Below are 16,136 nucleotides of genomic sequence, written 5' to 3' on the forward strand. Positions count from 1 at the left end.
GGGTGGCCAGTTCAGGGAGCAAAGCATTTCAAGTTGGAATATGGGTCGTTTGTTTTTTTTTTTTTAAACAGTATTTGCATAAACTGACACTCATCGTTATTCATGGCAAATACATCTAGAGTACAACTTCTTCTTTTTTTTTTTTTTTTTTTTTGGTTTATTTTTGTTTTGTTTTTCAAACTAATGCCCCTTTTTTTTCCATCCCTCAAAAGGGATCTGTCCCATGCTGGTCAAACTTCACCCGCATTTGGGACTTTCTAATCAGCTACCACACATCCTTTCCTAAATTGTGCTGAATGGTGCCGGGGATCTGCTGACTATTCTATGGCCATGAGCTACGGCTGGGTCCAGATCACTGGGACTCCCAACGGAGTTCCTGAGGGAGCGAGGGGAGCCAGATCGGCAGGCCAATCAGTCCCGGGCAGGCTCCGCTCACAGCCGGGCAAACATTAACCTTGCTGGGGAGGGCAGATCCCTGCAAATGAGATTTCAAGAACTCCTCTTCAGGGGGTCAGAGAGACTGCTCTGACCCACAGCCCATAAGTGGGCCAAGGAGAATGAACACCTCCCCGATAGAAGCCAGCCTCTTCTCTTGGTGGACTAGGAGATGCCCCGGGGAGGAGAGGCTGGTGTCCGAGACCCAGCTTCGAGAAGAGCTCATGGTCTGACTACGGGAGGGAGAGTGAGCAAAAGCGTGTTCCGAGCAGAATGATGAACTGTTGGGTACTCTGGGGAAATGCAAAACGTCTACGTCTACGATGCTCTAGCCGAAGAAGTTGCCACGACATTGTCATCACACGCTAGAAACGGCCTGCCGGCATCACGGCTCGGTGTTTGTGGCAACGGGGAAAGCTCCTGCTCCACTGAGTTAAATCAGACATGGCAATCAGAACAACACAAAAGCAACAAAAGGACTACTGAGTCTCCTGCACTATCTTGTTAGAAAATTAAAGGAAAAAAAACTCCTGTGTCTACATGATTGGGGGGGTGGACTAGGAGATGCCCCGGGGTAGGAGGGGTAGATAGGGCATACAGGCCATATGGGGTGTTGATGAACAAAGTAGTACTTGAGTAAAGTACTTCCTACATGAGGCCTTTCTTGATTCCCACTCACGCTAATCAATGAGGCGAGTGCCTCAGTGATTAGAACCCCCCAATTCCTCCATGCCGGTTTCCTATATAGTCGGTATCGATTGGTGGTGGTGACTCCTCCCAGAGTAGAGCATAAATGTGTCGAGGACGGGAGTCGTTTTGCTTTTGTCTCTGAATGTCCAGCACCGAGCATGGAGCCTGGCACATATTAGGGGTTTTCAAAGCTTTTTACATGAATCACTGAGGGGCTTCAAGATCAAAGAAAAGATCTCAAGAGGAAGCAGTGGGCGTGCCAGCCTCCCTCACTGGGCACCACTTGGCAGCTTCTCCGAGAGGAGCTGCGTCCAAGCGCCAGTGCCCCGTCCAGCCAAAGAGGAGACGGGATGAACCGTGAACCTCGGCCCATGTGCCGAGCCCTCTTATTGCAATAATTCCTATTGGTTTCATTTCCTTATTGAACAGAAGGCTATTTCCACTACAAATTCTTTTTTTTTTCCTATGACAGAAAACAGCCAAATATACAGAAAGCAGACAAGGCGAGGAGCGGAGTGAGTCAAAGGGTCTGATTTTCCTTTCCTGGAGATCCCAAGTCGAACCTGAGTGAGTGCCGGCAGCATGAATGGGGTAGCCTCAAGCCAGCAGGGAGGCCTTGCCAGCCGGGTCTGCCCTCATACACTCATCTGTTTGCTTCAACAGCCTCCTGACCAACTTTTCCAAGTCTTTCCTGGACTTCAATTCTTCTTCTAGACATTGCTTCATTTTTTTATTCTCCTAAGTGGGTAAAAACAAAAACAAAAAGCCAAGAAAAGGTGGATTCGGGAGAAAAGCAAACCGACTCGGGCCTCCCAGAATCCAGAGGACAGGTATCCCCCCCAGCCCCAGCCCAGAGTGCAGCACCATTCACAGCTTGAGATGAGGTAGGAGAGGAAAGAATACAGCGAGCGGGGGGAGGGAGGGAGGTTGTTGCACAAAACCTAACAAGACTCAGGCCAAAGCTTATTGCTGTGCGAGAGCCCAGCCACAGAGAAAGTATACACGGCCTACTGGGCCACGGCCAAGCCACTGTGGTATTTGTTGGTTCTGAATAAGACCCAGGTTACGGTAAAAGTGAAAGGGAGAGATATTTCTCCTCTCTACCTGGCTCCCCCCCCACCATGATTTTCCTCTGGTGCCCCAAATCTCTTCTTTGGTTCCCAACTCAAGATTCAAAGTGGGACGCTGGCTAATGGGAAGAACCCATACATGAATTATGATTCTGTTTACACAGCCATTGTTGGGAGGAATCGAAGCCTTCTTAACCTAAGACTTGTCTGCAAAGGTCATAAGTCAGTCATAAGTTGAGACTTATAAATTCTGGAGTCAAGCCTCGGGACTCCCCCGGGAAGTACAAAGCAGAAATTCCAACCCTAGACCACCGATGGCTTTGGCCAAGGCAGACCGTCCTCAGAGCCGAAGACTTGAATGACAAACGGGTAAAGAAAAGCACTGCTATTAGCTGCCCTTGGCCTCTGGTTTGCTTTTCACACATTCTCTTACCTGCTTTAGCTCCTTGACTTCATCTTTCAGTGCATAAACAGTGTCAACAAGGCTTCTGGGAAATAAACAGAATTCAGGTCAGAAGTCAGCATGTGGATAGATAACAATCAAAGTCCGGACTCTGGGACGTATTTCATTTTCCGGACAATTCCAGATCATAAGCCATTTGACATATAAACATCTCCTCAGAGATCATCTAACTCAACCGTCTCATTTTACATATAGGGAAACTGAGGCCCAAAGAGGGAAAGCAAGTCACCCCAGATCACACAGCAGTCCTGGCAGAACCAGGACTCAGAGGTGGAATCTCACAGGTTGGCAGAGTATTAGTAGTGCCACTCACAGGTGAAATTGGATCCGTATTTCATAGTCGTAGGAGTAAATTATAGCTGTGAACATTAATTCAAATTCTGTCATTGCATTCCATCTTTCTCATGTTCTCGATAGCCTCGGGCATATACAAGCAGAACAGAAGGGCCCGCACCTATAATGTTCAGGTGTCTCCCCCAAACTGTCCAGGCGGCTCCTCTCACTTAGCATCCTCCTTTTGCTGCCCATTCCCTTGTTCTGAATGTAACACTGTCTTCCGACTCCAGGCGTTTGCTCTGGCTGTGCTCCTTGCTTGGAATGCTCTCCCTACTTGGAGAGCTCTGGCTCCTGGCTTCCTTCAAGTGCCAGCTCAAATCCTACCTTCCAGAGGAAGCCTTTCCCCAACCTTCTTAACATAGGGGCTCCCCTGCATTGATTTCAATTCATTCTGCATATGGCTTATTGGGTAAAGTCGTCTCTCTGTTAGAGTGTGAGTTCATCCAGGGCAGGGACCATCCTGTGCTGCTTTGTACCCCACCCCCCACCCCGTGCTTAGCACGGTGCCTGGCCCATAGAAGGAACTTAATAAATGTTGACCGACTAATGCACCCGTAGCCCCCTTAGCCTTTTCTCATTGGGAAGAGCACTGTCCAAAGGAGTCAGAAAGATGTGGCCTTGAGTTCTGGCTGTGTGATGTTGGACAAATCGCTTGACCTTACTGGTTCTCATGATTCCCCAACTGTAAAATGGGAATGATAGCGTCCTGCCTCCCCCAGTATGGTTCTTGTGAAGATCTGGAAGAGCTCAGAGACCACCTATCCTGACCGCCTCACTTCTCACTGAACAGGCTCCCCAAGGCCTCTTGCTCAAGACTCCAGCACTCTTCCCACAGAACTACACTTTACCGCCCCCTAACAGTGACATCATCAGGCGCACAAGCAGCTGATGGGCCTTTCCAAGCCTCTGATGAAAAAAAAATCAGAGGCCTCCCACTCAACTTACTTCTCTTCTATAACTGTCTGCCCGTTGCTTCTCGTCTCCTCCACGATAATCTTCTCTTCTTCCGGGAGGAGGACCTGTGGGATGGAATCCTTGCGGGCACCTGGAAGGAGAGATACTAATGAGGAAGAGGAGCGGGGGCACCGGCCGAAATGCTGCGCAAACGCCAGGTCCCTTCTGCTATTCCCAAACGGGAGCTCTGGCTCAGGAGCGGGCAGGCTACGACAGACAGAACACCTAACTGAGGCACTGCTTTAGGGGCCTGTTTAGTCCACACAAGTCTCCCCCTCTTCAGAGAGCAGAGCAGTACTTCCCATCACTCAGAGAGGTGGGGGGGCCACAGGTACAGAACTAGGTAGGCCTTGTCAGACACGGCTGAGTTGTTGGTTCAATTTTCTTAAGTGTCTCTATTACAAGGGAGGGTTCCACTGGGGCACTGGAGAAGTCGGCAAAGTGACAGCAGCGTAAGAAAAGCGTATCAAGAAAACATTCCTGACCTCAAAAAAAATACACATTTTCCCTTTTGCTCTGATTCTTCTTTCACAACACGACTAATGTGGAAAATGGTTAATATGATTGTACATGTATATATCACCCACGTCAGATTGCTTGCCGTCTTGGAGAGGGAAGGAGAAAGAATAGTTGGAATTCAAAATCTTATCAACGCAAATGCAAGATTTTGTTTTCTTGCTCTTTTTTTTTTCCTTTTTCCTCTGATCTTTCTTGTGCAGCAAGGTCATTGTATAAATATATATACATATATTGAAATTTAACATATCTTTTTAACATGTTTAATATGTATGGGACTGCCTGCCAGCTAGGGGAGGGGGGACAAGGAAAGAGGGGAAAAGTTGAAACAGAAGTTTTTGCAAGGGTCAATGTGGAAAAATTCCCCGTGCATGTGTTTTGTAAATAAAAAGCTCTAATAAAAAAAAAAGTGATTGCTAAAAACTATCTTTACATATAATTGAAAAAAACACAAAATACTATTAAGTTGGGGGGGAAGTAAAAGAAAAATTTTAAAAACACAAACATTAAACAAATTAACAGCAAATTAAAAATAAAATAAAAATAATAAACAAAACAACAAAGGGAATGGCGGATAGGAAGGTCACTGGCTATCTCAAGAATCTGCAACTAATCCTATTTAACCCCAAGTATGTGCTCAGGCTTTTCAGAGCGGGAGACCAGTATTTTCTGTCTCTCACACAGCTACAGCTCAAGGGAACGAGAACCCTTGAAAAACAAACTAAGTGGGAATTGAAATGAGAGTTGACTCATTGTGGTCAGTACCGCAAGCCTCTGGCCAGCGTCAGCCCAAAGGCCAGTGCTCCTTGCGTGAATTCTTGCCCTTTCTCCAACAGCACCTGCACGGGAGGCATTATTTCCAGATTTTCAGAACGGCTCTGAAGCCGAGGTTTGATCAAGCCTCTTTCTCGAAAATGTGCAACTGATCAGAGATAGTATTTTAACTTCCTTTCCAAATGTGCCTAGAAGATGAGATTAGCATCTTTTCACAGATACAAGTACTCTCTGGGCTCTTTAATTCCTAACAAGAGCTGGTGAGGGTATCTGCATACTTCAAAGAAAGAGCACTTTAAAAAAGTTTGGGTTTAGGTTTTTTTTGTCTTTTTCATTTTTATCACCTCCAGTTTTGCATTCTTTTGCCTCTCTCTCTAGGTGGAGCCGAGCAACACACAAACAAAGGGCTGAGTTGCTACAACAGCCTTATCTTCAAGATCCAGTCTCGCGTGTAGCCTGCACTACTCCTGCTTCCGGACTACCGCTTCAGTCACACCATGCACCCAGTGACATGGCTCTGCATCATCTCAGGAGAGGCAGTCATCATTGAGAAGCTCCCCAGCGTTAGGAATCAAGGGATACATCCCTGGGGGGAGGAACGCCTACCTGAGCCATGGCTCTGCTGAAGGCCTGCACTGGCACTAGTGCAGTAGGCCTCAATCACTCTCAGAATCTGGGCATCTTCTTCCAGGGCTGCAGTACCTGGCAGGGGAAAAGTAGCAATTACTTTGCAAACACCCCTTCAAAGGAGCCCTGAGCCGAAGACAGGGGACTAGCTGATGGGAAAGAGGGAGAATCCACGATTCAGGGGTGCACCGGCACCAAGCCACTTCTTCCCCTTTCCCTCAAGCCCCTGGCAGAAGGGAAAGCATTTCTTGATCATGATGTCACAGCACAGGGGCCTCAGAGGACTATAGGTAGAAGTCATTCCCCTATTACTTTTCAGGAGGAAATACTGAAGCCTAGAGAAGGCATAGGATCACACATCTATAACTGGAAGAGATGTCGGAAGCCATGGAGTCCAACCCTGTCATTTTCTACATGAGTAAACTGAGGCCCAAGAAGGAATGCCCGATATTCCACATGTAATAAATGACAGAGGCAGGATTCAAAACCAGGTCTTCTGACCAGTGCTCTTTTTGCTGTACCATGTCCTCCAAGGTCACCTCCTCCAGAAAGTCTTTCCCACCCTTTCCACTCTATCCATCTTCCAACCCAATAACACGACCCCCGACTCACGTGCCTCCCAGCTTCTCTTTTGGGGCGTCATTATACAATAGAACCTGCCAGGGTACTCGTGGCCAGGAGACGAGGGCGATGCCCTTGCCCGGACTTTCAGTGTCCTAACAGTAACAACCATCATTATAAATCCTTTGACCCCCAACTCGTGTTGTGAGAAGGAAGACACAAGAGCAAAGTAGGGGAATGCCAGCCTGGGTGACGGAGGGAGTGGACAATTTTGCGAGGCAGGTACTATTATTATTGCCATTTTATAGATGAGAAAACTAAGAGAGGCAAAAGAATTTGTCTAGAGCTGAGTGTTGAAGGCAAGATGGCTGATTCTAAGATCAGGGTTCTCTACCGTTATTCCATGAGCACCCCAGAGGCTAGATTTGAACTCAGGAAGTCTTCCTGACTCCAGGAGCGTCCACTGCACCACCTGGTAGCCCCTTCATCCCTCTAGCCACCCCTTACCTTTGCTGTGGTTTCAAATCCAAGCCTACACACATAACTAGCTGCCCCTTTCCAGCCTGACATGCCTGCGGCAGGAGGCCTCAGGGAATGCAGGGCATCTACGGAGCCTGGGGCCGGTGGGATGACGGCGATGAGCCTGGGTGTCCACCCCCTCCCAGATTCAGAGGGTCACGGTCAGGGAGTGAGCTTCACTAAGGGCTTTTGGAAGGAAGGGGAGAAGTGACTGACTACGCAGCCGGCCAGTGCCTGCTGCCAGTGACACACTATGCATGACTGGGATGCGTTCTAATGTGCTGGGTGTGGCCCGGGCCTTGTAGTGTCCCGTCCTTTTCATACTCCCTTTTTTACACATCGGCACACAACGGCACACACTTACTAATGGGCGTTAGTGGGCCTCCGCACGGCACCAATCTCTGGACGCCAGGCTCAAGTGCATCTACTGCGGAAGCCTTGTGTGGGTCACATGTATTATGGCTCCTTACGCCATCATCACAACAGCTAGCATTTCTGTGGTGCATTTTATACAGATTTGCTCATTCATTTCATCTCCCCACAACCCATTTTTACAGATGAGGAAACTGAGGTTGAGAGAGAGGAACTGACTTGTCCAGAATCACTTAGGGTCAAAGGCAACATTTGAACCCAGACCTTCCAGAACCCAAATCCTGCACTCTAGCCACTTACACCACACAGCCTCTGAAGGCCCAAGAGGAGACACGGCTCGTCTATAGTAATAAGGCGTAGAGTGAATCCAATGCTCTGAGCCCAAATCTGGCCCTTTCCTCGTTGTCTCCTGCTACAGTTTCATTTTCTGGTTCCTAGAAGATCTTACTGAATAAAGAGTTTTAGGGAAAAGGCAGCCAGCGATCTTCATAGGGCCAAAGGGACCTTGAGGAGCCTGGGGACAAGGGAGGCCTCGGTGTTTTAGCTAAGGCTCATCGAGTCCAACCTCTGTTTTATAGAGACCCAGAGAAAGGAGGTGACTTGCCAGGGGTGATGCAGTATCAGAAGTAGGATGTGAACTCGGCCCTTCCTGAATCCAAGACCGGCACTCTCAGTATTCCCGTAAGCCTGCATGGAATTTTCCTGTGACTACCTTGATGGAGCCACCCATACATGCACCATACACTGTCTGATATGAGCATCAAGGTCCATCTGTCCTTTTCTCTAAAGAGGCGACTAGGTGGCAAGGCAACGGACAGAGCTCTGGTCCTGGAGCTGGGAAGGCGAAATCAAATCCAGCTTCAGATGCTCCCCAGCTGTGTGATCCTAGGCAAGTCACTTCACCTCTGTCTGCCTCAGTTTCCCCATTTGTTGTAAAATAGGAATAATAACAACAGCTACCTCTCAGAGTTCTTGTGAGGATCAAATGAGATGATATCTGTAAAGCTCTCGGCACGGTGCCCAGCTCCAAGTGGGCACCATTTAAACTTCTGTTCCTTTCCTCTTCCCCTTCTCCCTCTCACACGCAAGTGTTTTTTTTGACCCCCCCTGCCTCCTGCCCCAGTTTTCAGTTTCACTCACTCCTAGATTTGTGGGTATGAGTGGGCAGAGGTGGCATTACTGAGCAGAGGATCCCTAGCCCAAGCTACCCACCCGCCCGCCCACCTGCCCGCCCGCCCACAGCACGTACTTTTCCTAATGACATATTCCTCCTCTGATGCTTTTCTCTCAGTTTTTCGTTTGTGGAGAAATTTCTTCATCGTTTTAGGGCTCTTGCTGGAATCCTGTGAGGGACAGAACGTTCCGATATAAGTAATTCCTTCCCAAAAAGCCGAACCCAAGATTCAAAAGACAAATATGTGCAAAGAGAAGATCCCTGCGTGGATCTGCCCAGCCGTCCACGTTAGCACAGGACAGCCGGAAGCCACCTGAGAGGCCACCCGTGTTCTCTCTTAGCCCTCCCTGGGTGGCTGGCACTGAGATGTGTGAGCACCCAGAAGGATGGTGACGGGGACTCAAATGGCAATGCCCCAGAGGTCCTCCAAGAATGCCTCTTGCACACAAAATGAAATGGCAAGGCCTCCCCGGAGGCCAATGTCATGAGCAGAGGCCTGGATTTAGGGCGATGGGGAAGTCTCAGGCAGGTTTCGAGGGTTCGTTCTGGCAAGAGCTCTGAGGCTTCGCTGTCTCAAGGCTAAGTGACTTCCACTAATATGTCAGAGACAGGAATTGACTCAAAAACTCCCCAGTGCACAGGACTGGCTTCTGGTGAGCTGATCAGCGTTTCTCCAAACTCTCTCCTAGTGACCGATCGTACGTGGCCATAGCTGGCCAGATTTTGAACAGGCAGTTCCCACATAAGGGGACGGAAAAGGCGGAAAAGATCCAGATTCTCAGGCCTGACTCTGAAGTCAAAATCAGAGATTGGGCCCCAGGAGATCCGAAAGGTCTGTCCGTCATCACCCGGGGACCGATTGATTGGGATCCAAGAGGATCCAAAGGACCTGGAGGTCACTGAACCCAAACTCCCATCCCCTGACTGGCAGTACCTCATCGATCCTGTCTCTGACACTTACTATGACCTTGGTTGGCAAGTCCCGTGAGTTCTAGAGGAGTTGCCAATGTCTACTGGTGGAGTGAGTTTACACACAGGGAGATTCCCTACCCTGATGATTAATGGGTTCGATCACCGCTTTTCTTTCATCCTACCCCAACTCCCCCCACCGCCATTCGATCAGAAGCTACCTTTGGAAGGTACAAGAGACTTCTCCCCCAACCACAGTTCACCCTCTCTGACTTGGAAACAATGAGGGAGGGGGAAGGAGGGGGCGGGGAACGCCATGCAGCAGTTTTAGGACAGTTTAGCAAGCAGGCCTTGGGCCGGGTTAGCACACATCTCCCCAGTACTCACCATGGCGGGTTACATTCTCAAGTACTGACAGAGGGAAGCGCATGGGGCAGGGCAGCTTTGTGCATGAGGAGGAGGCATATAGTAGGGCAGTGCAAGCATTAGGAGGTCACAGTACGGCCACGGGGACACTTACTACCCTTACCTTTAAGATATAAGACATCCTCTAAAAAGGGATATGTAAAGAAAGAGAAGAAAAGCGTGAGAAAGGTTGATTGTTACACCGGCCAAGTCCATTGCGTGATCATCTTAAACTGACACGGGCAATGTTAGTGCTGCCTTTAGCCCCTCGGGAATGGCCACCACCATTTTCATAGCTCTCCCATTAGTTTTCCACGTGAAATCATGCACTAGCCCAACGAGTGCAGCTCCGTGCAGAATCCCAGATGTCCAACACTCCGTGCTACAAGACATTAACCCACTCCCTCCAGCAGGGGGACAAAAAGGGCTCATGCCTGAAGTTTTAATAGATTAGTTGTGTGCAGAGGGATTCTGTGGTCTTGTCTTTACCCAGAACCTAACTATTTTACCACTGACGTGACTGGCCCCTCCAAAGACTTGTATCGCAACCCATCCGGGTTGCCCCGTGCGACTCCCTCCTCCCCAGGTTCTCTCCCGTTTTAAGGGCTTAACGGACACAGAACACTTAAAGTGGGACTAGGAGGAGAGAGACCAGTGGGGATCGTAGGGTTATTGTGCCCGGGTTGTCCTCGACAGATGACTGGAGGGAAGCCAGAGCAAATGGGATGTCTCTCAGTCTCCCTCCTGAGCACCCATGTACTGTGAAGTGTCAGCTCGGGTTCTGGCTTTGAAAAAGAGATCAGTGAGTCTCAGGGGGGCCCCTGTTTTCTTCTGATCTTTTCTGCTCTGAGCGTCGAAGCCACACATTTGGCAAGGCAGCCAAATGTCTGGTCTTACACGAAGGTGACGTGCAGTGGAGCTTAAGCGGGTGCCGTCCCCTGCCCGCCATCCAGAGGGCCAATTTTCCCTCATTCCCCCACCCCAAGAAGGCTGCTTCCAGCTGACTCAAACAGGTGCCGTCAACACTGAATCAGACCTGGAAAAGGAACTTTTACTTGTGATCGAGCATCTTTTCTGAAATCGGAAACCAAGACTAGAAACAGGTCAGGGAAATAAGCTCCGATGGGCTGGAAAAGGTAAAAACTGAACACAGGTTACGTCAGCTGGTGACTGGGGTTTCCTGGCTACAACCCGAACAGGAACAGGAGGGTGAAATCCCCACATCCCCCAACCCCGGCAGGCTCTCTGGGCTTGACTCTAAGAGGCTCCCTTCCCCCTTCTTCTCTTCTCCGAAAGCCCTTACAGAGAATTCTCTCCCCTCGCCTCCTGCGGTACAAGGCCTTGACTTTCCAACTCTGACCTTCCCGCTTCTGACCTTCCCATCTGAATGCACATCGATGCTTTGCCATCTCCAAGAAGGTGACTCATGAGCAATTCCCCGCCCCCTCCCCAGAGTCTTCATGTTTGGAGCCGAGAAACGGTGGCTAAAAATCGAGAATGCCGAAAGAGGGCTCCGAGGAGCAATTCGGTCCCACTCAAGGAAAGAACAAAGGATCGGAACTCTGGAGTCGAAGGGGACCTCGGAGCCCCTCTAGTCTGGGGGGGGGGGGGACTTGCCCAATATCACATACTTCTTAGGCGGCAAAGCCAAGATTTGAATCCAGGTCCCCAATCTTAAGTCGAGCACCCCCTTTCCACCACACCTACACACCTCCATTTCTGAGCTGAGACTTGGGTGTGAAGCAGGCGATATTCTAACTCACAAGGATGACTCTCAAGTCTGAAACTTCCTTAAAGAACCCAAGTAGAGTTTGCAGTTGAAAGCCCTTAGTGCTTAGCACCCTAGGGACCTCCAAGTAAACAGGGCACAAAGAATGGGCTCCCACAGGGAGCCTAGAGAGCGGAAATTGGTGGCCCGCAAGGAACTCAGTAAATCTAATAGTGGAGACGATGAAGGGCTCTAGCTAAGTAGGGGGGGATCCCAGAAATGTTGGCCCATTCGTCGGATGACCCTCCAGCAATGGGGAATGGCCCTGAACCTCCCTTCTCAGCACCAAGAAACAGACCCCTTGTAGCGAGATTACCTCTTTGTAACCCAGAGCTGCCGAAGGTCTAAGAGGAGGTGCGGGTCTGAGACAACTTAAGCTCCAGGGCTTTTGAATTGGGGGAGGCTCCAGGGGTCCTCGAGGTTGTCCGACAGAGCTAGAAGACTGGGAAAATGGCTCATGAGATGCTGGCGTTCTGCCATGTCAATAGTACCATGATGGGGCACGTGGGAAGAGAACAAATCATAAGCACAGACCGGAGAAAGACGAGGCTGGAGAGGGCCAGAGAGAGCACCCAGTCCATCCCCATCCCCCACCTCATTTTTCAGATGGAGAAACAAAGGCCCAGAGTTAGGAAGGGGCTTGCCCAGGATGGTTTTGTTGGTTCTACCACACTGGCCCAGACCACCCCAGAAAAGGGCAAAGGGAAAGGGGAAGACGAGCCACCCGTGTACGGGGGGGAGGATAGCCTCCTAGAGTCTCACTAAATTTTCCCAGCCCAGATTATGGGATAGCTTTGCCATGTAGATGGCACTAAATGAACTAATCCATCCGAGAGGTGCATTATCTGTTTCCTCATGTATTAATTTCAATTTTTTTTAAAGATGGCAGGCAGGTTCTATTTTCTGGGGCAAGAAAACAGAGCTGATATGGGCAATGCTGGCCTCCTTAGTCTGACTTCCAAGGCCACTGAGTCACAGCTTCTCATTTAGATTTCAGGACATCGGAACTCCAGGGCGGAACCTTTGATCACTTTTTGCTTCCCTTTGAAGTCTCTACTCAAAGTCAGGCTACCGCACAATAGAATAAATTATAGGAGTAGCCAGGGGAGAGGCAGTAGGGGACACGGTGTAAGTGATTAAAATTTCAGTGCAACGAAGGGAAGGAAAAAGCACCCAAAGGGAAGTCAGAACATAATATTCAAGCACCGGCCCAGTGATGCACTCGCTACACGAGCTCAGGCAAGTTGTTGAGCCAGTTTCATCCTCTGTAAAATGGGCCTCACGATCTGAGCGCTAGCTACCTTCATGAGGCTTCTGTGGGGAATGAGCATGGGGAACTAGAAAGTTCTACGGCAATGTGAGTTAGTTTTGACTGGGACCGGGACTGTTCACAATACGATGCCCATCACCAAGAAAACTGGCTCATTCACAGACACTCCTAAGAAGACACTCCCGTTGCAAACCATGAGCCGTTAGCTGCCGTTAGGGTATGTTTCTGGCTTCAGGTGGCCAAAGTACAAATCTCTAAGAACTAGCATCTACATCACTACAGTTGGCTGTGCATTAGTGTGTCTCGTCGTCTACGTTAGTAAGTTTTCTGCCTGCCAAAAATCAGGATAAGGTGCGCTATACAAACACAGGCCACATGCTGGTGGCTTTTCGGAAGTCTTCCACACACAGGGTGACACACGGGGCTTGCCGTGGAAGCGGAAATATTCATCGATACCTGGACCTCATCAGATTCCCCAGGGGCAGAACCAAGCCCAGTGCTTACAGACTGGGCGCTCCACGACTGGGTTTTCACGAGCATGCTGCCCGCACTAGTGCCCCTGAGCAGTCTGTGCAGGTGATCCAGCCACTCCTGGAGATCCTGGCTGCTGGCACAGAACACCGTCATCCTCTCGAACAGGGGGCCTGCAAGTGGGAGAACGCGGAAGGTAAGCAGACCTTGGCCGTCGGCCCTGCCGGAGGAGGCGATCGGTCGACGACCCCCTGCGTGGAAGGAGTTGTGTGGGGGCGGCTCTTAACAGCCCCCACCCCAATCCTTGCCCACCGCTCCACAGTCATAACAACTGGATACCACAAAGGAAAGTTCCTGCATTCCAAGTCCTTGGTGCTGCCAAAAGGTTCCATGTCAGAAACTGCTCCTCTTATCGGAGAGGATGACCTCAAAGAAGAGACCCGACCATCCGCTTTGCCACTGCACCCTAAGGATCATGGGATCTGCCTTGTAGCAGGAACCTTCCCCAGGTGTTGGCTCCCCCCATTACAGTATAAGCTCTAAGAGGGCAGGGGCCGTGATCCTTCTGTTTGTATCCCCAGCACTTTGTACATAGTAGGTACATAATATATGCTTCATTCATTTAACCTTCCCTCCTAAGGCCTCCTAAAGAAATGTGTTGGAGGTCACAGAAAGCACCTTTCAACTTTCCAGCCCTATCTTATATCCATTTGAAGAGACAGCAAAACCCCAACAGAATGTCTCTTTGGCTCACAGACTGAAATGGTTTTTTGGTTGTCGTTCAGACCTACGGCTTCATCGGTCTGGGGAAATGCCAGGGTGGAAATTCTCTCTGCCGACAGAGCGACAAAGCATCTGTCACTTCTACCCGAGGGGCCGGGAGCTGAAGGCTTCCATGCTGTCTCTAGTACTTTTAATTTTGGAGGCCTACAGCCCAGCTTTATAAGCTGAGGGGCCTCATCTCATATGGGGTCTTGGAACTGAATGTGGGGGGTCACAAAATCCTGGTTTCTTTGTGGTCAGTTTTGATTTGTTATCCCTGTTTTATAGGTATTTGTATACCTAGAAATCTGGGGTTACACAAAAACGTCTTGGACGAAAAGGGGTCATGAGTGGAAAAAGTTTAAGAAGCTCCGGTCTGGAGAATTCCTAGAGCGGAAACATCTGCCACCAGTCTGATTCAAATACTATCCCGCAGCAGGGGCCTTAGAGACTTGCCTCGGCCTCAGAGAGGTTAAGTGCTTTGCCCAGGGTCACACAGTTAGTCTGAGGCAGGATGTGAACCCAGATGTTCCAGCTTTTTCCACCGTTAAATCCTCAAGATGAGCATTGCTTCCCAGTCTAAACTCTATGATTCGACAGACTCCCCCCCCTCAAGGGAGTCCATTCCATTGTAAGAACAGTTCTCACTGTGAGGAAATCTTCGCTTCCTGCACCCCCGTCCTCGTCCCCGCCGCATGAGGACATTTAGTTTTTTTTTTAGACAAGATCAGATCTCGCATTCTCCCAGGCTGGGGAGAACCAAATCTATCCACAGCCTGCTTGGCTTCTTGCTCCCAGACTTTGGGCCTTTCGAGGCCTTCCACCTGAAGATGGATGGCAAGAAGGAAAGGACAGGAAGCTCCCATCGGTCACCTGTGCTACACCTCAATAGCTCATAATTAAATTCAATAAGAAATTAGTAAGTACCTGCTTCGCACCGAATGCTCTGCAGAGTACAGGTAGTCTTATGAACGAATGAGTCAATCAAAAAGGATTGATCAAGGGTACACTATATGCCAAACACTGTGCTAAGAGCTGGAGGTACAAACAGGAAAAAAAAATTGACGATCCCAGAATCCCTGACCTCAAGGAGCTTATGACATTCAGATGGGCTGAGTACACAGAAAAGGTGGAGAGACTGCAGTCGGTGAGATCCCTGCTCCCACTGGGCCCCTGCGGGGAAGGCTTCACGCTGCTGGAGGGGGAGGGTCTTGGATCAAGAGAAGGGGGAGGCTGACGGCTAGGGGAGAGACTTTGAGTTCATTCCTCTTCCCCGTGCCCACTCCTCCGAAATCCAGAGAAAGCTTACTGGCTTTGCCGCCACACCAGCGCCAAACTGCACCCCCACTCTCCCTCTGGCTGAGGAGCCACATGCTACTGACCTGCTATTTCAAATGAGTAGTCAGTGCCTTCGCTTTCATCCAGTCTAGTTAGCATCATTCCTGCGATTGGGAGTTTTCCCTGGCAGAATGAGAAGGGGTTACTGAGGACGGACTCTCCAAGGACCCGCTCGTTCCCATCCCCATCTCTGACTTTCTCAGGAGCTGACGGCTGAGTTTTTCACCCAGGGGTCACGGGATCACCAACGTGGAGCTGAATTGGGCCTTGGAGACCAAGCAATCCAAGCCATTCCACTTCAGAGATGAAGGAAGTAGGCTCAGGGAACTTAGCTTGCCCAACGGCATACAGTTATTAAGGGGCAGGGGGAGATTTCGGATTCCAAGTCCAGTACCCCATCCATGAAGTCCTGCTATCTCTCTTTCACTTATCAAGTCTCTTCAACCTGAGTTTTAACTTGCTAAAAGAGAGGAAAAAATGGGGAGATTGCCCGTGGAAGCATGGGCCAGGGGGTATTTGTCTCTCAGCCTTCATCGTATTTTGAACCGAATGATGCCTCTTCTTAACGTACTGTCAAAATTTGGGGACGCAGAGCTAGTGAGCTCATTCACGGGGGTGACTGAGGCTGGTCTGGAAGAGGTGGGGGCATAATGCTTCTCCCTTGGAAAATCGGAACAATCTCATTCCCTCGCCCAGGGTTCAAGCTGCCACTCACCAGGGGC

General features: G+C 49.7%; 1 protein-coding gene across 5 annotated transcripts in view; it reads right to left on the reverse strand.

Moving 5' to 3' along the window:
* Positions 1-1,012: 1,012 nt before the first annotated feature.
* The window catches only part of ARHGEF6 (Rac/Cdc42 guanine nucleotide exchange factor 6), a 117,024-nt gene continuing 101,900 nt past the window's right edge, over positions 1,013-16,136 (reverse strand). For 3 of the 5 annotated variants that reach the window (XM_031944798.1, XM_031944799.1, XM_031944800.1), the window contains 9 exons: positions 15,459-15,537; positions 13,348-13,487; positions 11,890-12,015; positions 9,930-9,950; positions 8,567-8,660; positions 5,845-5,940; positions 3,940-4,039; positions 2,629-2,683; positions 1,723-1,863 (listed from right to left, as the gene is read on the reverse strand). In XM_031944798.1, coding sequence (XP_031800658.1) covers positions 1,723-1,863; positions 2,629-2,683; positions 3,940-4,039; positions 5,845-5,940; positions 8,567-8,660; positions 9,930-9,950; positions 11,890-12,015; positions 13,348-13,487; positions 15,459-15,537 — 852 coding nt within the window. Of the gene's footprint in view, positions 1,864-2,628; positions 2,684-3,939; positions 4,040-5,844; positions 5,941-8,566; positions 8,661-9,929; positions 9,951-11,889; positions 12,016-13,347; positions 13,488-15,458; positions 15,538-16,136 lie in introns of all 5 variants that reach the window. The other 2 variants (XM_003774853.4, XM_012553310.3) reach the window with 2 other exon arrangements.

Source organism: Sarcophilus harrisii, chromosome X, assembly GCF_902635505.1.
Source record: "Sarcophilus harrisii chromosome X, mSarHar1.11, whole genome shotgun sequence".
NCBI classification, from domain to species: domain Eukaryota; kingdom Metazoa; phylum Chordata; class Mammalia; order Dasyuromorphia; family Dasyuridae; genus Sarcophilus; species Sarcophilus harrisii.